General features: G+C 48.0%; 1 protein-coding gene across 1 annotated transcript in view; it reads left to right on the forward strand.

Annotated features, from left to right (window-relative positions):
- The window catches only part of ANKRD13C (ankyrin repeat domain 13C), a 117,037-nt gene extending 111,443 nt beyond the window's left edge, over positions 1–5,594 (forward strand). The window contains exon 13 of the mRNA XM_082266106.1: positions 4,843–5,594. Coding sequence (XP_082122232.1) covers positions 4,843–4,973 — 131 coding nt within the window. The 3' untranslated portion in view covers positions 4,974–5,594. The remainder of the gene's footprint in view (positions 1–4,842) is intronic.
- Positions 5,595–25,529: the final 19,935 nt, after the last annotated feature.

Here is a 25,529-nt window from a genome sequence, read left to right on the forward strand (position 1 = left end):
AGGTGTGCAAGGCGGCTACCTGGTCGTCGGTGCATACCTTCTCTAAACATTATAAAGTTGATTTAATGGCATCGTCTGATGCCTCATTTGGCCGCAAGGTTTTGCAGGCCGCAATTTGAGGAGACCAGTGGTCTACCTCGAGGGTTTTTTTCCGTTGGAAAATTTTTTCTTTAGCCTCATTCTTTGTTTATAATGAGCCTTTAAAACTTCTAGTTTGGCACCGGTTGGGCCTTCTAGATTGGATTTGATTTTGTCAATCCCACCCCTCATTTGTGGCACTGCTTCTGGATGTCCCAGCTCTTGAGAATCAAGAAGACTACGTCTGTCAATGAGCGATAGAGAAAAATGGATTTTTGTAAGAACTTACCGTAAAATCCTTTTCTCTTAAGCTCATTGACAGACGTAGTACCCGCCCCTCTATCATTGAGTTGGGTTGGGTTAATTTCTCTGTACTGCTTTAAACAGAACTGATTCCCTGTAGCAGAGAGAGGGAGGATATACCCTCAGGGACTGCCCCCTAGGGTGGAGCCAGAATGTTTTGTCATTCTGCCTAGTCCTACTCCTGCGGAGACAACATAACCCAGCTCTTGAGAATCAAGAAGACTACGTCTGTCAATGAGCTTAAGAGAAAAGGATTTTACGGTAAGTTCTTACAAAAATCCATTTATCCCCATCATCGCAGGACATCAGCGTTTTTTCGCTTTCCCAAAGATCATCCCTGGTTCCCACCAGGAGACTGAACTATCTGGGCCTAAGGTTGGATACATCCTGGGCAAGAGAGTTTCTCCTTGCTGGGAAACTCCAGAAGGTTCAGTCAACGATTCGGATGTTGCTGTCCGTCAATTGGCTGGGACTGATGGTGGCCTTCTTAGAGGCAGTACCGTATACCCAGTCTCATACCCGAATTCTCCTGAAGGAGATTCTTTTTTAATGGAATCAGAATTCCGATTCCCTGGACAATCGGATCCGGTTGAGCGAGCGGACCAGGAAGTCTCCGATGCTCAACCAGGGGAAGTCATTTCTTCCGATAGTATCCAGATTACCAATAAGGGTATCGGAATTGAGAGCGATCAGATTTTGTCTGATTTACTGGATCGAGCAGCTCTAGAGCAGCCCGATTCTGATCCAATCGCATATGGCCTCTTCATCCAGAGGTTTTTTCCCTAGCTGTCCCTTCATTGGGACATCCCGGATGTGGATCTGTTGGCACCTTGGCCTAACAGGAAGGTGCGGAGGTTTGTAGCTTGCGCCACGATCCTCTAGCGGACGCAGCAGAAACGCTGATCGCCCCGTGGGGGCAGTATCAGCTACGGCATGCCTTCCATCCTCTCAAGTTGCTGCGGGAACTTCTTCGCAGGATAGAGGTGGAGGGAATTCCAGTTATTCTGGAAATTCTGGATTGACCTCGTCAAGCCTGGTACGCCGACTTGGCGAGGCTAGTCGCGGACGCTCCTTGGAGACTTCCTCTCAGGGAGGATTTGCGGTCTCAGGGACCGATCTTCCATCTTGCTTTACAGTCGCTGGCTTAATGGCCTGGCCATTGAGACCCAGGTACTGAAGGACAAGGGAGTGTCAGCTTCAGTTATTCCTACCTCCAGTTAAAGCAAGGAAAGCGACTTCCAGCACATGGAAGTCTTATATTGCATGGTGTGAATCTATTGGATTTTCCCCACATACCTATTCGGTGACCCGAATTTTGGTCTGTCTGCAACAAGGGGTTGAGCAGAAACTATCCTTGAGCACGATCAAGGGTCAGGTTTTCAGCGTTAGCAATCTTCTTTCAAGAAACCTTTGGCTAATCATTCCTTGGTGCGGAATTTCATCCAGGGGGTGCGACATCTGGCTCCGCCAGTGCGCGCACCCTTACCGCCTGGTATCTTAATTTAGTGTGGTCGGTTCTTCAGAAACTTCTCTTTGAAGATATTAGGGAGATTCCCTTGCTTACATTCCCAGAAGGTGGCCTTCTTGGTGGCCATTACTTCTCTACGCAGGGTGTCAGAACTGGCCGCATTATCCTGTCGTTCCCCAGATCTGGTGGTTCATAGGGATAAGGTGGTTCTTCTTCCGAATCCATCCTTCCTTCCTAAAGTGGTTTTCGTAAGACGGACTCACTTTTTGTGATCACGGATAGCCCTTGAAGGGGGTTGCCTGTGTCTGCCGCGACCATATCTACATGGATCAGTCAGACGGTGGTACAGGCTTATTCTATTAAGGGTCGGAATCCTCCGTTCCCTGTTAGGGCGCACTTCACTCGAGCGCTCAGTACTTCCTGGGCCTTTCGCCATCAGGCGTCAGTGGTCCAGGTATGTAAAGCGGCCACCTGGTCGTCGGTACATACCTTTACAAAATTTTATAAAATTGATGTGATGGCATCGGCGGATGCCTCATTTTGGCCGCAAGGTTTTGCAGGCCGCAATTTGAGGAGACCGGTGGTCTACCTCGAGGGTTTTTTTCTGTTTGAAAATTTTTTTGTTGAGTCTCATCATTAAGGATGAGCATTGTAAACTTCTAGTTGGCACCGGTTGGGCCTTCTAGATTTGGATTTGATTTCCATTTTCCCACCCCTCATTTGTGATACTGCTCTGGGACTTCCCGAAGGTGCTGTATCACCGAGGACTACGTCTGTCAATGAGCGATAGAGAAAAATGGATTTTTGTAAAATCTTACCGTAAAATCCTTTTCTCTTAGCTCATTGACAGACGTAGTACCCGCCCCTCTGTTTTTTTGAGTTGGGTTGGGTTAAATTCTCTAAAGACTGCTTTTATGACATAACTGATTTGCTGAGGCAGAGAGAGAGAGGATATACCCTCTGGGACTGCCCCTAGGGTGTGGCCAGAGCATTTTATTTCCTGTCTAGTCCTACTCCTGTGGAGGCAACATAACCCGAAGGTGCTGTATCACCGAGGACTACGTCTGTCAATGAGCTAAGAGAAAAGGATTTTACGGTAAGATTTTACAAAAATCCATTTTTTTTGTGGCCATGCTAGGACTGCACAGTCAGTGCTTATTCCTCAGTTCACAAACCTACATCACCTGCTGTGAAAAGGAGCAGGTCATCACAGGAGTCCTACATGTTAGCTGTTGAAAGAGACTAGAATAGGATGAAGGAAGTGGCCAAATTGATATTCCTTCCTCTGTCCTCGTTTTGGGCATTTGTCCCTCGGTGCATACTGCCCTAAATGTTCGTAATGGTAGGTGCTGTGTTCAGCCACAGCATCTGTTATCCTAATAAAAGTATGACAAGCTGTCAGCAGTGGGGCTGGACAGGACACCTGTGCCCTCTGCCCTCCCTGGTTCTGGACAATGGTGCCGCATCCTTAACAACTGAGTCCTCAGCTGTCAGTGCTAAATAAAAAAACAAGTATTGCCGGCAATAAAAAAATAAATAAAATGGTGTGGGGTCTCCCCCACAAAATCCATACTAGACACTTATCCAAGCATGCAGCCTGGGAGGTCAGGAAAGGGAGGGGACGAACAAGAACCCCACCCCTCCTGAGTCATACCAGGCCACATACCATCAACTTGGGGACAGGGGGGCCTCCTCCCCACAACCCTGGCTTGTTGTGGGGGTTCGGGTGGGGGCTTATCGGAATCTGGAAGCCCCCTTTAACAAGTGCCTATAGCGGAGAGTGGGTGTATACCCCCCTGGGACTGCCCATAGGCGTAGTCATGCTTTTTACTGCCTAGTGTCCTACTCCTCCTGTGTCCTGTAGGGGGCAGTATAACCCAGTGGTTAAGAAGAATCAGGAGCTGTGTCCAACAATGAACATCAGAGAAATGGATTTTACAGTAAATCAAAATCCCATTTTTTTTTTCCTGCTCCGCAATGTGACGGTTCTTAAATAGATAAGAGGTGGGGCCTCCCGGTGATGTCACCTGGTGGCACTGCCACTGGTGCATTCTGGGCTGCCAATGTAACGGGGTCCGGTATCGGGAGCAGTTTTTTTTTCCGGGTGCAGTGGGCGTCGTGATTGACGATGGATCCACACTGGGTGACATTGTTTTTTTTTTTATTTTTTTTGTAGAGGGCATGTGGCCTGGTATGGTTCAGGAGGTGGAGGAGTGGGGCGCTCGTCCCCTCCCTTCCCTGATGTGCCGGGCTGCATTCTTGGATAAGGGTCTGGTATGCCGATTTTATTTATTTATTGCAAGCATTGCTTGTATTTACATTTAGCTGACAGCTGATGAATCATCAGTTGTTAGGGACGTGGCAGCTGGCGTCCTGTTCCCCCTCCTTAACAACCAGCTATACACAGTGTGTTAGAGGGGAAAGAAAATGCAACACTTGCGTTTTCTCTGTGGGTCCATTGAAATCTATTACACGCAGAACACAATCTGCTGTGGGAAAAAAAGTCTGACTCTTTCTAAAAAGGCATAGATATGAATTTGTACTATAATAAACCATGGTAAATGGACTGTCGTGCGTTATTGCAAAATGCACGAAAAAAAAAAAAGTATAGGTGTGAACCTACCCACATGGAAGAAAAATATATTTTTAAAATAATTTTTTTTCCCCCAAATATATTGGAAATATATTTGAAATGCTACAATTTTGGCTATATTCAGTATATTTCTAAAAATTTTTCCCTAAATATATTGGAAATATATTTTTCTTCCATATGGGTAGGGTCAGTAAACCCGTCCAACAATGTTGGAAACTCGTATTTGCTTGACGTGTATTTGTAGCATTAATGGTTACATTGACTGTATACACTGAACTCAATTTAGAGGGATGGTCTACTATACTGTGAGCCATAAAGCGGATGTGTAATGGTTCGGTGTCCACAATTTTCTGGCATATGTTTCATACTTTCCCAAATAATATGGTCTTTTTTTTGGCAGATATCCCTGTATTCCCAACCATTACAGCCACGGTAACGTTTCAAGAGTTTCGCTATGGAGAATTTGAAGAGTCCATCTTTACGATACCGGATGACTACAAAGAGGATCCAAGCCGTTTCCCCGACTTATAATTGAATCTCATAGATGTGGGTGTAGAGTAAGATTCTGTGTGGGGAAAATCCGATGAGATTCTTTGGGAAAACACAGCGCCTATGCGTCCTGTGTTCAGTTGCAAGCGAACGGCTTCTGATCTCTCGTAATCTGTGATCCATTACCTCCTAGGATCGATAACCAGCTGCACACTCCGGCAAGCCAGGGGCATTATGGGACAATCTCAGTATCCCCCCACCCTTCCTTACACTTACACTTTCCTTTTTTTTTTTTTTTTTTCTCAGTTTAATTACTCACTGCAGCTGCGGATCATCCAGTTGTGTTCAAGGACTTTTTTTGACACTCAAATCTTGTATAATTCCACCTTATGTTTTAGGGTGAACTTTTAAATAATCTCTTTTCCATAAATTATACACTATGTAATATTATGTATAGATTCCTGTTTGCTGGATATATATATATATATATATATAAAATAGAAGGTGTGTCCTTCTGTAGTCTACTTAAAAACATTGACTGAATAAATCAGTGCAGACCATCACACTCACAGGGGAGGCCAGAGGCTTGGCTCCGGAGTGGGTGCAATTAATATTTTTTTTTTTTTTTTAACACATTGACATTTTTTATTTAACTTTTTTCTCTCCTTTTTTTAAAAGAAAAATGTAATTGACTTTTTTTTTTTTTTTTTTTGCAGAAGCGTCTTTTTTTTGTTTTTTTATTTTTTTGTTTTTTGTTCTCCCCCCCCCCCCCCTCTCATAACTACTTAGGATGCATGTGTTACCATTAAAGGCTGCATTGAGTTGTTCTTTGAGCAGTACATAGATTTTTATCCTAATATGCTGGAAAGGGTTATATTAATTTGTTTCAGAAGCCAGACTGTCTCTGGAGGGGGGTAACCGCTATCATGCAGCAGCTAGGCAAACAAGCTTTAAAGGGGCTTTTTAAAGGTCTATTAAAAGGGACAGAACACGCTTGTGTAAAAAAAAATGTCTTTTACTAGGCAACCTCCTAATCTGTTTTTAAATATTGCAATATTCGTCTTCTTGTTGGGGAATTTTGTAAATAAAAAAAAAAAAAAATTCCCTGTAAAGAATTTTTGCTTTTATTTTAAAAGGACTGCATTTTATCATAAAATAATTACAAAAAGAAAAAAAATGCCACTAATGGTACTGTATGTTGATGGGAATTTCTTCCACGTAGTTTCCAGTAAGATCTGTGACCTTGCTGGGATGGAAACCTTTATAATGGACATATAATATATGTATCTCACTCGGTGCACCCTGGGTAATATGAAGCAGATTTTCAGGCTCACAAGTCAGGTCTTCCAAAATGTTGCTTTTTACTGAAAGGGAACGAAGAGTCCTTTACCCATCCCTTCCCCTGCCGCATTGAAGGTTGTCCCCAATCCCCCCATCACTGCAGAGATTTTTACTGGAAGATGTACACTTTGTCATACTTTTTAGTTTTTTGCTGTTTGTTTTGTAACTAGTAAAGGAGTTAATGATAACCATTTCTTGCTGGAACCACACCTAGTACTGGTTTAATTAAACAAAGATCAATCTGTTTTATTCGGCTTGTGTGCATTGTTTCTCAAGATTGTTTTTCAAATGGGTTTTAGAAATGTAGTCATGCAGACTTCTCAATATGCAATAATAGTATTTGTATCATAAAAAAAACAGCAGTGCTCTTCTCAGGCTGCGATAATGCCAGTCTGCTGCAGTCAAGAGAGCATTTCCTCAGTCACCACTCCCCCCTGTGGCCAGACTGCAACATTGTAACTTTGTGGTAAGCCACAAGGTGAGAGGCTGATTTGTTTTCAGACATTCATACTGCACAGGCACCAGGATTTAAATGAAGTACGTGGTGACCCTGGATGATGGCTGGTAAAAGATGGCCCTGTCGTTTTGGAGAGAAAAGCAGAAAGCAGTGTAACAAGGAGTACTGGAACACTATTGGATTTATAGATCTACAGAGAGGGGTCTAACATACTCACCGGCCACTTTATTAGGTACACCTTGCTAGTACCGGGTTGGACCCAGTGTTAATTTTGGTAGCAAATTTTGATTCAGTTTTAGTTAGTCTTTTGACTAAAATGCCACTTTAGTTTTAGTCGTATTTTAGTCTTTTGACTGAAATGCGATTTTAGTTTTAGTCGTGTTTTAGTCGTATTTTAGTCATCTGAATTGTTTTAGTCATATTATAGTCGACTAAAATCTCCAGTACATTTTAGTCGAATAAAATCTCATACATTTTAGTCAACTACAAATGGAATAGGTTTAGGTTAATTGTAATGCATTATTTAAACATTTCTCTAGCATTTCCAAATGAATTGTATACTCCTGGACTAAAAATCTAATAATATGTTATTATAAGGTTTGAAGTTTGAACACGCACTACAGACACAGATTAAGAGCCGGTTCACATTAGCGTGACACGACTCCTTACTACTTCGGGGGCGACTTGTGCATAATACAACATGCAAATTAATATGATGCCTAGAGATGGGCAAATATCTTACTGAGAAAATGGGAGGCCACCAGAATGCAGATTATAAAGATTAGAACAGCGCTGGTTCTCTGTCGATCATTTAGAATACCATTATTTCTCTTACGTCCTCCGACAGTCGCCGCCACTTCATAATCTTCACTAATGGGGTAATTGACCTTTGCTCCGCAGGAGTAGCTAGGCAACAAGATTTGTTAATATCAAAGCTTTTAGCATATCACACCCCTAGGGGGTGGTCCCCTCAGTCAATACCTCCCTGCTTCCTGCATTCTCAACTCAGTTTCTAATGCCTAGCTTAGGAGTAGCTGGCTGATCCTGTGCTGGGGCTTTCAGTCTCAGCCTTCTATCCTCTTTTTGATTTTCTTTTGAGTATTTTTCTCTTTCTTTTACTAGCTGTTCTTTTTCTCAGCATTAGTTTAGTTTCTTCGGATGAAGATGATCATGCGGAGCTGGGTCTCAGTCTGGCCACCCTGGATCCCAGGGCTGAGAGCCAGGGGCTTCCCAGCCTGCCATCGAGCGTTCAGCTCAGGTTTTCCTGGCATATTGAACGACCCATCCCTGTTCGCTGCAGGGATGCTGCCTGTGAGGTGGCTACCTCACCGGACGCCATTTGCGGTTTCGCACCGCAGTTCCACTGCGTCCTGGCTGCGACACTCCCTGTCCTCAGTGCAGCGGTTTGGTTGCTGGAGTAGGCTCCCCACGCCATCCGGACTGGTAAGTGCAATTCTTTGTGGGGACCTGTCTGTTTTTGGGTGTCAGTCCGTGACTGTGTGACCCTGCATGTCTGTGTATGTGCTGAGCTCCCTGTCAGATTCCTGTGTGGAATAGCTGCCTTTCTGTGGGCTGCGGGGGGGGCTCTCCCGCTCTGCTATGTGAGGGTATGGGGCAGACTGGGCTTGGACATGCTGTGCGGCGGCCGCTGCTGCGGCCCGCCATTTTTTTGCGGCAAATTATGGTGACCGGCCCTGTGTGGTACTGCGCGGTGTTTTGGCGCCAAACGCCGCCATTTTGGCGGCGATCGATCGTACAGCAACATGTCGGCGCCATTTTCTCATTGCCTGAAATGCCTCGGCCGAGCGGCCATGTTTGTGTAGCCTGCATAGGCTTTATAGGGCGGTCAGTCATTGCATCACTTCCTTTTGCTCTGGAACAGCGATCAGTGGCAGCAGCCTGTGTGGTCTCTCCAGGTTTTTACCTTTTCCTTTTCCTGTATTTCCTTGCTCAGTGTCCTTATCCCTGTGGGGGTCGGTGCATACAGTAGTGTGCGGTGGGCTACGCTCGCTGCGGTCTTAAAGGGGCAGTCCTCCTTTTTCAATTATTGCTGGGGCATGGATTCTCAGGATTGCAAGTTTCCTCCCACCTTGGTGGGGGGCCAAGGGGCTGCTGCATCCCCCGAGGGGGCTGATCTGGCTGCTATTGTGGCGAACTTGGCTTCTCAGGTGCAGATGCTAATGGCTGATCGATCCGCAAAACGGCCCAGATTGTCTATTTCCTCTGATTCAGAGGGCGATGGGGCTGCTATGGCTGGAGTGCCCTTCTCAGGGTCTCGCTCATCTCTGGACCTTGGGGGGGTCTGAGGGGGAGGCTGAGGTAGAAGGGGTTGATAATTCTCCCCCTGGCTCGCCTGAAGAGCTTGCACTCATGGATGAGTTGGTTGCTTCTATCAAGGAAACACTGCGTTTGCAGGATGAACCGTGTCCTCCTGCTTTGATGTCCTCTTATGGGACGCAAAGGAAACGCAAAACAGAGCAGGTTTCTCTATCGCTCATTGACAGACGTAGTCTTCTTGATTCTCAAGAGCTGGGTTATGTTGTCTCCGCAGGAGTAGGACTAGGCAGAAAGACAAAACGTTCTGGCTCCACCCTAGGGGCAGTCCCTGAGGGTATATCCTCCCTCTCTCTGCTACAGGGAATCAGTTTTTTTCTGTCTAGTCAGGAGTAAGGAGAGGGCAAAGTGCGTCCAATTCTGGACTTAAGGGCACTCAATTCTTTTGTCTACATAAGAAGATTCAGAATGGAGTCCATTCGCACAGTAGCAGCCTTTCTGCATCCAGGGGATGTCCTAGCGTCCATAGACATCTAGGACGCATATCTTCACATTCCCATTTTCGCAGGACATCAGCGGTTTCTACGTTTTTCCGTAGAAGAGAACCACTATCAGTTTGTGGCGTTACCTTTCGGTCTCGCCACGGCTCCGCGGGTCTTCACGAAGGTGTTGGCCCCAATGTTGGCACTTCTGCGCCAAAGAGGCATATCGATTCTAGGTTACCTAGACGATCTTCTGCTTCATGCAGAGTCTCCTCAGACCTTGCTACAAAACATAGAAATTACTATGATTTCTTTACAGGAATTCGGGTGGCTGGTGAACCAGCAAAAGTCATTTCTGGTTCCCACCCAGAGGCTCGAATATCTGGGTCTAATTCTAGACACAGTCAGGACAAGAGTTTTTCTTCCGGTAGGGAAACTCCGAAAGATTCAATCAGCAGTCCGCCAACAGCTGGTCTTCCCTTCGGACTTGCATGAGGGGTCTGGGGTTGATGGTGGCTTCCTTCGAAGCAGTCCCATTTGCCCAGTCCCATACCCGAATTCTTCAGCAAGAGATTCCTCTCAGATGGAATCGGAATCCGGAATCCCTGGACAATCAGATCCGATTGAGCAAACAGACCAGAGAGTCTCTGGTCTGGTGGCTTCGGTCTCCGATGCTCAGCCAGGGAAAGTCATTTCTGCCAATATATTGGACGACAGTGACCACGGATGCCAGTCTATCCGGATGGGGAGGAATTCTCGGTCAGTTATCTGTCCAGGGACTTTGGTCCCCGGAAGAATCCAGGTTACCGATAAATGTATTGGAACTGAGAGCGATCAGACTTTGTCTGATTCACTGGACCGAGCAGCTCCAGGGCAGCCCGGTTCGGATCCAGTCGGACAACGCCACGGCCGTGGCTTATGTCAATCACCAGGGGGGCACCAAGAGTGTCCGAGCGGCCAAAGAAGTGGCTTGCATTCTTCGCTGGGCGGAACGATTTGTTCCAGCAATCTCTGCGGTGTTCATTCCGGGGGTGGAGAATTGGCAGGCAGATTATCTCAGCCGTCAGACTCTGGATCAGGGGGAATGGTCCCTCCATCCAGACGTTTTCCACCAGTTGTGCCTACGATGGGGCACCCCGGATATGGATCTGTTGGCATCTCGATTCAACAGGAAAGTTCAGAGATTCGTGGCTCGCTCCCGCGATCCTCTAGCAGAAACCTCAGACGCACTGATCGCCCCGTGGGGGCAATACCAGCTAATGTATGCCTTCCCTCCTCTTGGGTTACTGCCAAGACTTCTTCGCAAGATAGAGGAGGAAGGAATTCCAGTAATCCTGGCAGCTCCGGACTGGCCTCGTCGAGCTTGTTACGCCGACTTGGTCAGACTGATGGCGGACGTCCCGTGGAGACTTCCTCTCAGGGAGGATCTACTGTCTCAGGGACCGATCTTCCATCCTGCTTTACGATCGCTGGTTTTAAACGGCCTGGTTATTGAGACCCAGGTGCTGAAGGACAAGGGATTGTCAGCTTCAGTTATTCCTACTCTAGTTAAAACAAGGAAAGCGACTTCCAGAAAGATTATCATCGTACATGGAAGTCTTATATTGCGTGATGTGAATCCCTTGGGTTCCATCTACATCTTTATTCGGTAGTCCGAATATTGGCTTTCTGCAACAGGGAGTTGAGCAGAAGCTGGCCTTGAGTGTTATCAAGGGTCTGGTTTCAGCATTTGCTATCTTCTTTCAGAAGCTTTTGTCTACTCATTCCTTGGTGCGGAATTTCATCCAGGGGGTGCGACACCTGGCTCTGCCAGTGCACGCGCCGTTACCATCCTGGGATCTTAATTTGGTGCTGTCGGTTCTTCAGACACCTCCCTTTGAAAATATCAGGGAGATTCCCTTGCCTACTTTATCCCAGAAGGTGGTCTTCTTGGTGGCTATCACTTCTGCACGCAGGGTGTCAGAACTGGCTGCATTATCCTGTTGTTCCCCAGATCTGGTGGTTCATAGGGATAAGGTTGTTCTTCATCCGAATCCATCCTTCCTTCTAAGGTGGTTTCAAAGTTTCATTGAATAAGGACAGTGTATTGTCCTTCCTATGTCCTTAGCCCAATCATCCTCGAGAATTTGCATGGCATTCCGTGGATGTAGTTCGGGCGATCAGGATATACTTGAATACTACGGATTCAATTTGTAAGACGGATTCACTGTTTGTGATCACGGATGGCCCTAAGAAGGGGTTGCCTGTTCTGCTGCGACCATCTTTAGATGGATCAGACAGACGGTGGTATAGGCTTATTTTATCTAAGGGTCGGGATCCCCCGTTCCCTGTTAAGGCGCATTCTACTCGGGCGCTTAGAGTTTCCTGGACCTTCCGCCATCAGGCGTCAGTGGTTCAGGTTTTCAAGGCGACTGTTTTAGTAGTCGGTTCATACCTTTACAATATTGTATAAGGTTTATGTGATGGCATCGTCAGATGCCTCTTCTGGCCGCAAGGTTCCTGCAGGCCACTGTTTGAGGAGACTGTTGGTCTACCTCGAGGATTTGTGGGGTAGGTCTCATCTGTTTTCTCGATGAGTCCTTTGATACTTCTGGTTGGCTCCGGTTGGGCCTTCTAGATTGGATTTTGATTCTGTCAATCCCACCCCTCATTTTGTGGCACTGCTTCTGGATGTCCCAGCTCTTGAGAATCAAGAAGACTACGTCTGTCAATGAGCGATAGAGAAAAATGGATTTTTGTAAGATCTTACCGTAAAATCCTTTTATCTTAAGCTCATTGACAGACGTAGTACCCGCCCCTCTATCATTGAGTTGGGTTGGGTTAAATTCTCTGTTACTGCTTTAGAACAGAACTGATTCCCTGTAGCAGAGAGAGGGAGGATATACCCTCAGGGACTGCCCCTAGGGTGGAGCCAGAACGTTTTGTCTTTCTGCCTAGTCCTACTCCTGCGGAGACAACATAACCCAGCTCTTGAGAATCAAGAAGACTACGTCTGTCAATGAGCTTAAGAGAAAAGGATTTTACGGTAAGATCTTACAAAAATCCATTTTTTTCCCTGCCCTGCGGAATTTTAGCGCGCTGTTGATGAGCAATGGCGCAATTTAAAGAAGCCCTTTACTGTGCCCAGTAAGTTCAAGCTGCGTTATCCCTTTACACCCACCACTGATGAGCGTTGGTGTGTGCCGCCTCAGGTGGATCACGCGGTGGCGGTGATTTCGGTGTTTCGAGACCCTACGGACAGGAGATTGGAGTCTCTTGCCCGTCATGCTTATACGGTTGCTGGTTCTATGCTGAAGCCTATTTTTGCTTCCATTTTGGCAGCCCAGGCTATTGCGGATTGGGCGCAGGTGCTAAGGCGCACCCTGGTGGCTGATTCTGCTCCGCCGACAACTTTGGCTATGGTGGATCAAATTCATCAGGGTGTCATGTATTTGTGTGATGCGGACTTGGATTTAGTCCCTTTGGCTGCACGCCTCTCAAGTGTGGCGGTATTGAACCGTCGCCTGATATGGCTGAAATGTTGGTCGGTTGACCAATCATCTCGCAAGACTTTAGCTAATTTGCCCTACGCGGGATCTCGCCTTTTTGGCGAGTCTTTGGATACTCTGATAAAGGGAATTTCCGGGGGTAAGAGCACTCTCTTACCCCAAACTCACAAGAATAAGTTTGTTCGCGGTAAGAAGAATACCTCGTTTAGGCCCTCTCAGGGGTCCTTTCGTGCCTTTCGGTCGCAATATAAGGGCAAGCCCTTCAAGGGCCAAGGCTCCCAGAAGAAGCCGTGGGCAGGTAAGCAGAAGTCCGGTGCCCAGAAAGGAGGGCAAGGTACGTCCGATTTTGGACTTAAAAGCTCTGAACCGCTTTGTGCGGGTTCGCAAGTTCCGCATGGAATCCTTGCGCTCGGTGGTGGCTGCCCTGGTTCCGGGGGAATTCATGGCCTCCATCGACTTGAAGGATGCGTACCTTCACATCCCCATTTTCAAGGGTCACCAGAGGTACCTTCGATTCGCCATTGCTGAGGATCATTACCAATTCGTGGCGTTACCCTTTGGTCTCGCTTCGGCTCCGCGGGTTTTCACCAAGGTGCTTGCGCCGGTCCTGGCTTTATTGAGAGCTCAGGGCGTCTCTGTCTTGGGGTATCTGGACGATATCTTGATTCGGTCTGTGACCAGTCAGGGCCTGGTGAACTACCTGTCCATCACGATGCAGACTCTGCAGGAGTTCGGTTGGACGATAAATTTTCCAAAGTCAACGCTGTGTCCGTCGGGTCGTCTTCCCTACCTGGGGATGATCCTGGACTCTGTTCAAGCGAAGGTCTTCCTGCCAGAAGACAAGCTCCGGACACTTCAGGACGCAGTCAGGTCCCTCAGGGACAATCAGTGCTCGTCCCTCCGGACGTGTATGAGGTGTCTGGGATTGATGGTCTCGGCTTTCGAGGCGATTCCCTTCGCCCAGTTTCACACGCGGGATCTTCAGGCGGAGATCCTGGCCAAGTGGGACGGGCGTCCGCAATCTCTGGATCTGCGGATTTCGTTGAGCCGCCTCACCCGAAAGGGTCTTTTGTGGTGGCTCCAGTGCCCGGCGGTGTCGGGGGGCAAGTCCTTTCGTCCTTTGTCATGGACGGTGATCACCACGGATGCCAGCCTGTCGGGCTGGGGTGGTGTTCTGGGCGTTCTGTCCGCCCAGGGAACTTGGTCGGAGGAGGAATCCTCCCTTCCGATCAACATTCTGGAATTGCGAGCGGTAACTCTCTGCCTTCTGCGTTGGACGGACAGGCTTCGGGGCTGTCCAGTTCGGGTGCAGACAGACAATGCCACAGCGGTGGCCTACATCAACCACCAAGGGGGCACCAGGAGTGCCCGAGCGGCTCGGGAAGTAGCCGACATTCTGGCTTGGGCCGAGACGCACGTCCCGGCGATATCTGCAGTTCACATTCCAGGGGTGGAGAACTGGCAGGCGGATTATCTAAGTCGCCAGACCCTGGACCAGGGGGAATGGTCCCTTCACCCGGATGTCTTTCAGATGTTGTGCGCGAAGTGGGGTTCCCCAGATGTGGACCTGTTTGCGTCTCGTCTAAACCACAAGGTGGAAAGGTTCGTGGCAAGGACGCGCGATCCTCGGGCAGACGCCTCGGACGCGTTAGTGGCGCCCTGGCATCAGTATCGTCTGATGTATGCCTTTCCGCCGATTCAGCTGCTGTCCAGGCTCCTTCGCAGGTTGGCCTCGGAACCGCACACGGTGATTCTGGTGGCGCCAGACTGGCCTCGCCGGTCTTAGTACGCAGACCTCGTGAATCTGGCGGTCGACGCCCCGTGGCGTCTGCCTCTTCGAGAAGATCTCCTGTCTCAAGGACCGATATTCCATCCTGCTTTACAGTCGCTGGCTTTGACGGCCTGGCTGTTGAAAGCCAGGTCCTGAAGGATAGGGGTCTCTCCCCTGAGGTCATTCCCACTTTGATCAAGGCTAGAAAAGCCTCTTCGGGGAAGATTTACTACCGTACTTGGAAGGCGTATTTTGCCTGGTGTGAGTCCAGGGGGTATTCCCCTCGCTCGTACTCGGTATCGAGAGTGTTGGCTTTCCTTCAAACGGGCGTGGCCCAGTGTTTGGCGTTGGCCACGATTAAGGGTCAGATTTCTGCGCTGGCCGTTCTTTCAACGCCCTGTGGCGTCTAATTCCTTGGTTAGCACCTTTGTTCAAGGGGTGCGACACTTGGCCCCTCCTCGGAGGGACCCTTTACCTCCATGGGACTTGAACCTTGTTCTGTCCGTGTTGCAGCATGCTCCCTTTGAGAAGATCAGGGAGATCTCGCTGTCTCTGTTGTCCAAGAAGGTTGCCTTTTTGGTGGCGATCACTTCGGCTCGCAGGGTATCGGAGCTGGCGGCCTTGTCCTGCAGCTCTCCCTACTTGGTGATTCACTTGGATAAGGTGGTCTTACGACCTAACCCTTCTTTTCTTCCGAAGAGGATCTCGGAATTTCACCTCAATGAGGACATTGTCTTACCTTCGCTTTGCGCGAAGCCTAAGCATCCAAAGGAGGTGGCTTTGCATGCCTTGGATGTTGTCCGGGCGATCAGAGTTTACCTGTCATCGACGAAATCCTTTCGCAAGTCGGATTCTCTATTTGTCCTTCCAGAGGGTCCTCGGAAGGGCATGGCGGCATCTGCTGCGACCATCGCCAAATGCATCAGACAGACCATTGTGCAAGCCTATGCTTTGAAGGGGAAGGTTCCTCCTTTCCCTGTGAAGGCGCACTCTACCAGGTCTCTGAGTACGTCTTGGGCCTATCGTCATCAGGCTTCTGTGGCCCAGGTGTGTAAGGCGGCGACTTGGTCGTCCGTTCACACCTTCTCAAAATTTTACAAGGTGGATGTTCAGGCATCGGCAGATGCTTCCTTTGGCCGTAAAGTTCTTAGTGCGGCAGTGCTTAGGGTCCCTTGGCTGTTGGGGTGTTTTTACCCCTAGGTTACTTGTTCTTCCTGGGTTGTTGCTCCTGTTGAGCACGTTTTTCCTGTTGCCCAGTTGGTTCTCTTACTTTGGTAAGGTTCTTTTTTCTGCTGTGGGTACTGCGTTGCTTTAGGCGCGGCTGCGTTTTTCCCACCCCTCATGTCTACACTGCTCTGGGACGTTCCCATTAGTGAAGATTATGAAGTGGCGGCGACTGTCGGAGGACGTAAGAGAAAACGGAATTTTTGTAAAATCTTACCGTAAAATTCCTTTCTCTGAGTCCTCCGACAGTCGCTGCCCCCGCCCCTCTTTTGGGGTTTGTTTATGTACTCTACTGCTATGCTACTGAAACTGAGTTGAGAATGCAGGAAGCAGGGAGGTATTGACTGAGGGGACCACCCCCTAGGGGTGTGATATGCAAAAAGCTTTGATATTAACAAATCTTGTTGCCTAGCTACTCCTGCGGAGCAAAGGTCAATTACCACATTAGTGAAGATTATGAAGTGGCGGCGACTGTCGGAGGACTCAAAGAAAGGAATTTTACGGTAAGATTTTACAAAAATTCAGTTTTTTTTTAATATTCATGAGCCATGGGCTATACTTCTGCCTTTAGAAAGGATACAGATCCAAAACGTTGCTCCAGTCATTCGAGTGTGGGCCGCAAGAATTTAGTAACCGCTGTTTTATACTGCTGGCCATATGAGTTTGGGACACTCGCAAACAGAAAAAGTTGTAAGCCAGCCTCCATGAAACCCTTCCTCTACCCCAGCACGCCTCAATATTTTGCTCCACTACACAAGTCTACCTAATTTTTTTTTAGATTTTTTTTCTTGACAACTTCAAGAATTTTTGGCTCATGACTGATTCATTTTTTTCTCCTTGGTGACTTCAATCAAGATTCCTTGTTTCTTATGCTGGTATTTACATAGCTGCTATCTGGATCAGCGTATCCTCAGCAAAGATTTGGAGCCCATAACTGGATGTGCATGGCTTGCCTAGAATGTGTCTTTTGGCCCTGTGCTATGCATGATGGTGCTTTCCTCCAGTGTAATGTGTTGGTTACCCATTAAGTGCGTTCCAGGTTCAGAGCCTGGATACTGCCTTTTGTGTTCCTGTCTCTGAAAATGACTTTATTAGGTAAGGTCAGTTGGGGGTAAAGAACTGGCAGCTACCTCACAAGCACCATTGGGCCCATTTTTTTTAATTTCTCTCCACTGCCAATTTTTCTGCAATAGCGGTTAAAGCCTCGTACATCCTGAGTGTTTTTTTCATTTGAAACAGCGGGTTGGAAAAAAAAAAAAAAAAAAAGTTGGCTCTGGTTGGAGCTGCTGTACTAACGATTGCCCCCCCCCCCCCCCCTGCCAGAAGACTCTGATCAGCACTCTCAGCTATTGGCTTAGAGCGCTGATTGGGAGCTGGTCTGCTGCTGGTTTTCCAGCATGCTTGTCTGGCAGAAGGCGGCCAAACAGCCAGCTTTGACTGGCTGCCATACATACAGGCCGAATGTCTCATGGTTTTTTATTATGCTTGCTCCGATGCTGGTGTCGGTGCCAATACTAGGCATTTTCGTGGGGTATCGGTACTCGTGAAAATATTGTTACAGGAAGCGACGTCCACTAGGGAGTGGAATGCCTCCTCCGGCCAGCTGTCTCCTCTGGCGCAGGGCCATCTTAATGCACTGTCCAGAGGGAGGGGGGGCCTCCTGCAATTCCAATACTGTGCCCTCCCTATGTTGTGTTCTCCTTCCCTCCACCAGCTGTCATCTCTGCCCTTGTGTCTCCCAATGACTCTCCCATCCCCCCTGATGAGCCTTTTCCATCCCAATTCACACCCCACAATTCTTATTTCACCCCACCATCAACTACCCGGCTCTCACCCCTTTACTCCCCCACCCAGCTCCCAAACCACCCCTCTACCTAGGCAATAGATATCGGTAATTTGCATCGGTGAGTACTTGGAAGAAAAAGTATCAGTACTCGTTGGTGTTATGCAGCCGAATATAGATTATACATAATTTACATCAGCTCAAGATGTCTTGCTGAGTGCGCTTGCTCAGTACGAGCCTTGCACATGCTCTGAAATGTGTTGCTGTTCTCCTCCCTTTCTGGTGACATCACAGGCTGAACTGCCCCTGGAAGACACTGATTTACCAGCACTCTGCCATCCACCGTGATATCGTGGCTGACACATCCTTGGACCGAAGGTGCTTTTTGCAGAACGTCTGTCACCAGGCTTATAGCCCCCTTTTTATAAGCTATTATGCTAGTGTTCACTTGTCTGCCTGCCTGATCTTTAATAAATACTGCACTTAGAGGCACTTTTCTTTCTTTTGCATCTCCTTCACAGAGCTGCCTTCACTCTCCACAAGAGCTTTCCTTGACCTTAGTGCATGTCAATGATCAGACCTTGAACATTGACCGGTGTCACCCAAATGTGTGTCATGGACTCCATTTAACAGTCTCATTGGACTATTTTCAGTCTTTTATGTTGAGCTAATACCTTGCGCGTTAACATTAACCTTCCTTTCCCCTCCTCATGCTGACATGCCACCTATGTCTGAAGAGTTTTTGGTAAAATCATTCTTTTAACCTGATCTCCCCTTGACATCGCCTTTGTGCTACAGGACCTTCATCTATGGGAAGATTTTAGGAGCTCTTCTGCAACAAGTTGAGTGTCCCGCTTGACTACACTGTCACTACTAGAGACAGCGCATCAGACTTTGGATATTGTCAACTGAGAATTCCCACATTGAAGAGTGACGTTTCAGTACTTGGATGCACATCTATTCCTGCTTGGTGGGACTTATCTCTGTTGCTGGATGGAGATATTTAATATAGTCCCAATTGAGATGTAGTAAACAGTGCAAAATGTACAGACGGGAGCTTTGAAATAGCTATCAGGAGGGAAACTTTTGCTGGGTCAGGCAACCCTTTAGTTAAAGGAATAGCGTGGCAATAGTATCAGCTGTGATAGGTAAAACAGAAAGGTTGGGAGAGAAAAAGAAAGAGGAGAGACGAAACAGGCAAATGGGTGCCCATGCAAAGGAAGGGGATAATCTGGTGCACTGTAAGGTCAGTTCCAAATATTCATACACAATGGGATACAATAAAACAATCTAAAAGTTCAACGGTGTTCAGAAAACTCAGTGGCAGCTGCTCCTAAAAGCTATAAGAAACTAAGGCCAAGAACAAAAAAAAAAAAGCAGCACCTTCTGATTATAGTATTAAAAGCACTTTTACTTGAAGTCATCAAACTGGCAACTTGGAGGAATAAAGTTAAGAGCGCTCAGTAATGTGATATAAGGGCACTGCTGCAGCTGGCCGGTCCGTGGACTCTCTCCATGAAATGTAAAGCCAGAGGAAACCCTTGGTGGTTCTGGAGAATTACAGAACTTCCTGGATCATTATGGGAACCCTGGGTGGACGGGGATGATGACAGCGTCAGATATGGTGGGAGTGGTACACGTTAGGAGAATGTATGTGCCTTCCAAACCAGGAAGTTCTAGAAACCACCAGCACCGCTCAAAGGTTAAATCTGGCTCTACATTTTGGGGAGAGTGTCCACTGGCTGGCCAGCTGCAGCACTCTTAACTTTTTTTCCTCTAATTTGCCACTTTTAAATGGGAATGCACAAATATGCATACTTGATGTCTCTCAAAGGCTAGAAATTGCCCTTGTTGCACCGATGCTGTTACAGACTCGGCTGATTCCATTTGGAACTTTTGGACCCACAAGAAGGTGTTGAGGACCTTCACGTCTGGATTGGGCAAATGCCACCATTGAGCTTCGGAATTGCAAACAGGTTTGAATAAAAGCCCTGAAACTGTTCTTTGGAGGGAACTAGAACAAAAGGAACAATCACTCCTTAAAACATTTCTGTAAGGCAGTCTAAATGGTAGGTTTGAGGGCATAAAGCGGAGAGGTGGTAGGGTGCAGAACTCCTGGTTGTAACTCTGGGACACCATGTGCCAGACCCATATATTCAAAAATGCTCTGAGTTCAAGGCAACCAAAAAAGACCAATAGACATGTACTTGGAAAAGTGTAGGCGACCATTCATTATGAGGAAGGCTGGATACCAGACTTAACTGGCTTAGCAAACCAGGACTTGTGATAGAACTGAGTGGAGGAACTTTTTTTTTAAACCCATTCAGCCCTATGGAGCAGCGGATGTCAGCGGTGACATGTCCGCTGACACCCGCTGCCAAGCGGTCTGCTCTCATCCGATTCCCCATAGAGAGCAGCGGGGCTTGACACCTCCCTCTCCGCACTGTGTGCTGAGACGGAGCTGTCATTCGCCGGCTCAGCGGGGATTGGCAGATCGATTCCCGCTAAGCAGAGCACGGTCCGCAACAGAATGCGGACCGTGTGAAAGAGCCCTATGGCTGTAACCCATTTATAATATTTGAAAAGATTGCTTTTACAATAATGACTGTAACAGAAAAGTGGTTAGAGAAAAATACCAATACCTGGTTTCATGATCAAGGTTTTACTGTGCTTGATTAGCCAGCAAACTCACCTGACCTAAATCCCATAGAGAATCTGTGGGGTATTGCCAGGAAGAAAATGAGTCACCAGACCCAACAATACAGACTAGATGAAGGCTGCTATCAAAGTAACCAAACTTCCATAGCATCTCAGCAATGCCACAGGCTGATCGTCTCCATGCCATGCCAAATAGATGCAGTAATTCATGCAAAAGGAGCCTTGACTAATGCCTCGTACACATGCATCGATTATTGGCTGGGAATTTTCAGCCAACGTCCGATCGGCCGATTTTTGGCTTGTTAGTATGATGCTTCTGACAACCGACTCCGACTTTTCGCCCGAAAAAAATCTGGTGTGCAGGCTATAAAATTTTTGTTGGCCGTCAACAAAACGGCCGATTTTCCGTCAGTCAGTACATATTTCGGCAGACAAAAATCTGATGAGCAAGACTGGGCATGCTCAGAGAAGAAAAAACACACGGAAAGTAAACCAGCACATGACATCACTTCTGAAGTAGATTTTTGTTGGCCAACAAAAGTCCAGTGCAAGTCTAGAGCACATTTCAACCGACACAACAACACTGGACAAAAGTCAGCCGATCGGTCGGCCGATAATAGTTGCGTGTGTACGAGGCATTAGTATTGAGTGCATATTATACTGTACATGGACATACTTTTCAGTAAGCCAACATTTTTGTATTAAAAATCCTTTTTCTCTTTCATTCATTGACGGACACAGCTTCATATCTTCTTTGACAGATGGGTTATGCTGCTCTTCCTAGGAGTAGGACACTAGGCGGAAAAGGGTTAAAGCATGACTACGCCTATAGGGAAGTCCCAGGGGGTATACTCCCTCTTGATATGGGAGTATAACCCCTGGGACTGCCCTACGCACTTGATATCCTAGGTCCTCACTGTCCCCCCAGTGAGCGCATGCAGGCCTCGGCTCCACACTAGGTCAGCCGCGACATAGCCCCACTGGATGGGTGCTGGCCTGCGAGTGCAACACCTCGTGAGGACGCATATGACCTGGTCGCAGTGTACCTCTGGCCACAGCACCCCCCCATTCCAAGATTGGGAAGAACACCACCCCGAGAGGTGCCCACCCGGTCCCAAAGGTGTGGTGAGTAGTGCCGCCCCCCCTCTCCTTCAGGAAAAGTCAGGGTGGATGGGGAAAGGCTGCGTTGGTAGACCCCCCATAGGTCCATCCTACCCAGTAGCAACCCCTCCTGTTCCCTTTTAGGGATAAGGAGAAATGTAATTTTTATTATATGCAAATTTCTGTGTGGTGTGGGTGAGCTGTCGCTGGAGGGGGGGAGAAGCAGGCTGTCGGCTGCTCCTCTGGCTGTTTGTGGGTTTTTTTGTGCCCTGGAGGGAGGGGGGGGGGGTTTCCTGTATAGCCCCCCCCCCCCTTGCTGCTGTCAGTATTTAGGGTCCCTGAAGGGCCAGGAATAGCGCACCTTGCCGCATGGCACTGCCATTTTGCTGGTGACTGCATGAGGAGGAGCGGCGGCAATGTTTGCGCTGGCTCCTATGTTAGTTATATTGGCGGACATTTTCTTGAAGCCTAAGTGATTGGTGTTAGGCGGGGGGCTTTTAGTGTCAGCTTGGCCAATTCTGCTTTCTCTGGATTGGCATTCTGCTGGCTGTTGGTGCTTTTTCGCTCTCTCCCTGCTGAGTTGTTTGGTGGTGAGTCCTGGAGCGGTATAGCGCCCTGTTTTCTGCTGAGTCCTGGAGCGGTATAGCGCCCTGTTTTCTGCTGAGTCCTGGAGCGGTATAGCGCCCTGTTTTCTGCTGAGTCAGCGCTGTTGGGACCTGTAGTACCACTGGTGACAGCGGTAGAGGGTGCTTTTACAGCGTGCCTTATAATTTTATAATATTTTTACTAACAGTCCCCAAGGTGTCAGGAAGCCCCTAAAAACAGGTGTCACCACCAGACCGGCTCTCGGAAGCTTCAGGATCCTCTTAGGTCTCAGTCTGCCATGACGGCGGTCCTGCAGTCTTTGGTGTCAAAAGTAAACATGGTTCTCCAACACAGACCTAGTAAAAAAAAATCGCCCTCCGCCTTCACCTGGTTCCTCTTCCTCAGATTCTGAGGCAAATTTGGCTGCCGTGGACAAGAGTCACCCCAAGGGGGTCGACGTCCACACATGTCGAGTGCTCCGACAGTAAGGCCGATTCCTCTTCCACTACTATGCAAGAAAAAGGTGCTTGTGGAGGCACGGATTGTATCAACGCAGGAAACTTTATAAATGAAGGACACAGCTGAAGCTGCATCAGTGCAATTTTGCACCCACAAACCATCCAAGGTGACTAAGATATTCCCCTTTCCTGTTTATTTCGCCGAGATATTCGCTAGTCGGTGGGGGGCCCTGAAACGCAGGGTTGGTATACCTAAGCGTTTTGCTAGGAGGTATCCTCCTAAAGAAACTGACAGTGCCACCGGTGGTGGACTCTCAGGTTTCTGTTAAATAAAGTCATGTTTCTAGCAGTGCAGGACACCCCGTCCTTTAAAGACCCTGCAGAGAGGAAAGTTGAATCTCTAGTCCGCCCATCTTTTTACTGTGGCAGGCTCAATGTTGAGGCCGGTGTTTACCATAACCTTGGTCTCCCAGACCTTGGCGGAATGGACAAAGATTTTATGCCAGGACTTGAAAGGGGATCAATATCCTCATTAACTGGTGGACCAATTGATAGAGGGGTTGCAGTTTGTTTGTGACGCCTCCCTAGATGTGGCCCCTTTAGCCTGTAGGGTGGCAGTGACTCTGCGACGCATAATCTGGATGAAATGCTGGTCTACAGACCAGGCCTCCAAAAAAAAGGTACTGACAGATCTCCCCTTTGAAGGGGACCGCTTGTTCGGGTACAAGCCCTCTTCTGCCTGAAGGAGCACCCTCACCCATTCTTGGGGTGGGGGGATCTCTGTTTCTCTCCAGACCTGTGGCCTTCTTTCATTTAAGAAAAAATGGGTCCACGAGTTGATACGGTCCAGTTACAAGATCGAGTTTCGATCCTTGCCCTCAGCAAGCTTCTTCCCATCCAACCTGCACCTGTCCCCAGATTAGCTTCAGGGCGGTTCAGGATCTACGGTCACAAGGCATCATTGTACCAGTTCCAGAGTCAGAATGTTTTCAGGGATTTTATTCAAATCTATTTACGGTTCCCAGGAAGGAGGGCAAGGTTTGTCCAATCGTGGACCTCAAGGCCCTGGACCACTTTGCGTGGGTTTCGAAATTCCAAATGGAGTCCATTCGCACAGTAGTGGCTTCCCTTCATCAAAGGGATTTTCTGGCCGCTATCGATATCAAGGACACTTACCTTCATGTTCTAATCTATGGTCAGGCAGCAGCGTTTTCTTCGCTTTGCTGTAGACGAGGAGTACTATCAATTTGCTGCGTTACCTTTTGGTCTCGCCTCAGCTCCTTGGGTGTTGAGAAGAGTGTTGGCCTTACTCAAGCAATGGGGAGGATCTAGGTGTTAGGGTACCTGGACGATCATCTTCTGAGAGCAGTGTCATCGTCTGTTCTGAAGGAAGATCTGAACATCACAGTGGGAACTCTGCAGGACTCTGAATTTTCAAAAGTCAGCCTTGACCCTGTCCAAGAAGTTGGACTACCTGGATCCGACTCTGGATTCAGCCTTAACCCGGGTCTTTTTTTCAGAAACAAAACTGTTGAAATTGCAGCATGCAATTTGGCTCCTGTTGTCCAATAGGTAGTCGTCTCTCAGGACTTGCATGCGGGTACTGGGTCTGATAGTCTCCACCTTCAAAGCGGTTCCATACCAGACCTCTACAAAGACATTCTAGCCAAAATGGGACAAGAATCCAGGGTCCCTGGACAATCTGATCTTATTGAGCCGGGGTAAAAGGGGATCACTAATATGGTGATTTTGTTTCCCGGCGCGTTGACAGGGGAAAAAAAAAAAAAAAAAAAAACCCTTTTCTTCCCCTGCCAGCCTGTCCGGGTGGGGAGGTGTCTTGGGCACGGAATCAGCCCAGGGTGTCTGGTCTTGGCAGGAGTCCAGTCTGCCAATCAACATGCTGGAAATTTGGGTGATCAGGCTTTGCCTGTCCCAGTGGACGGAGCGTCTATAGGGGTGTCCAGTAAGGATTCAATCGGACAACACTACAGCTGTGGCATATGTTGATCACCAAGGAGGCACCAAAAGTGCCCTAGCGACCAAGGAAGTGGCCGGCGTTCTAAGGTGGCAGAACGCTTTGTTCCAGCCCTCTCTGTTATGCACATTCCTGGGGTGGAAAATTGGCAGGCAGACTACCTCAAAAACAGGCCCCGAGACCAGGCGAATGGTCCCTTCACTCATAAGTGTTTCAACAACTGTCTCCAGTGGGGAACCCCCCGATGTCAACCGTTAACCTCCCGCCTCAACCAGAAGGTTCCAAGGTTTGTGGCAAGGTCTGGTGGCCCCTTTGGGGCCAGTATCGTCTAATGTATGCTTTTTCTCCACTACAGCTTCAGCTGAGACTGTTGTGCAGAATCGAGGCAGAAGAGATTTCAGTAATTCTGGTGGCCCCAGACTGTTGGGCTTGATAAGACTGGTAGCCAATGCCTCCTGGTGGCTTCCAGTCAGAGAAGATCTTTTGTCCCAAGGGCCGATCTTCCATCCTGCTTTATGGTGTCTGGTTTTAACAGCCTGGCTATTGAGGGGGGGGGGGGGGGGGGGTTGTCGGATTCAGTGATTCCTACTCTGTTAAAGCTAGGAAATCTACTTCTCGGAAAATTCCCCTTGTTCTTTTTTGGTATCACGTCTGCTGGAATTTCTAAAAAGAGGTGTAGATCAGCGTTTGGCCCTGGGCACCATTAAGGGCCAGATTTCAGCCTTGGCAATTTTCTTCCAAAGGCCGTTGGCCACAAATTCCTTGGTTCACACCTTCGTGCAGGGAGTTCACCATTTAAACCTTTTGGCAATGGCACGTACTGATGTGTCATCCTGGAGTTCTCATTGTCATTAGTACTGCGAGTACATATTTTTAGCGCTGATCACTTTGTGTCACTGGTTCCCACAAAGGGTGACCGTTTGTGTCAGATTGTCCGCCACAATATCGCAGTCCCGCTATAAAGTCACTAATCGCGACCATTACTAGTATACAAAAAATAA

Source organism: Pelophylax lessonae, assembly GCF_965119305.1.
Source record: "Pelophylax lessonae genome assembly, chromosome: 8".
Classification (NCBI taxonomy): domain Eukaryota; kingdom Metazoa; phylum Chordata; class Amphibia; order Anura; family Ranidae; genus Pelophylax; species Pelophylax lessonae.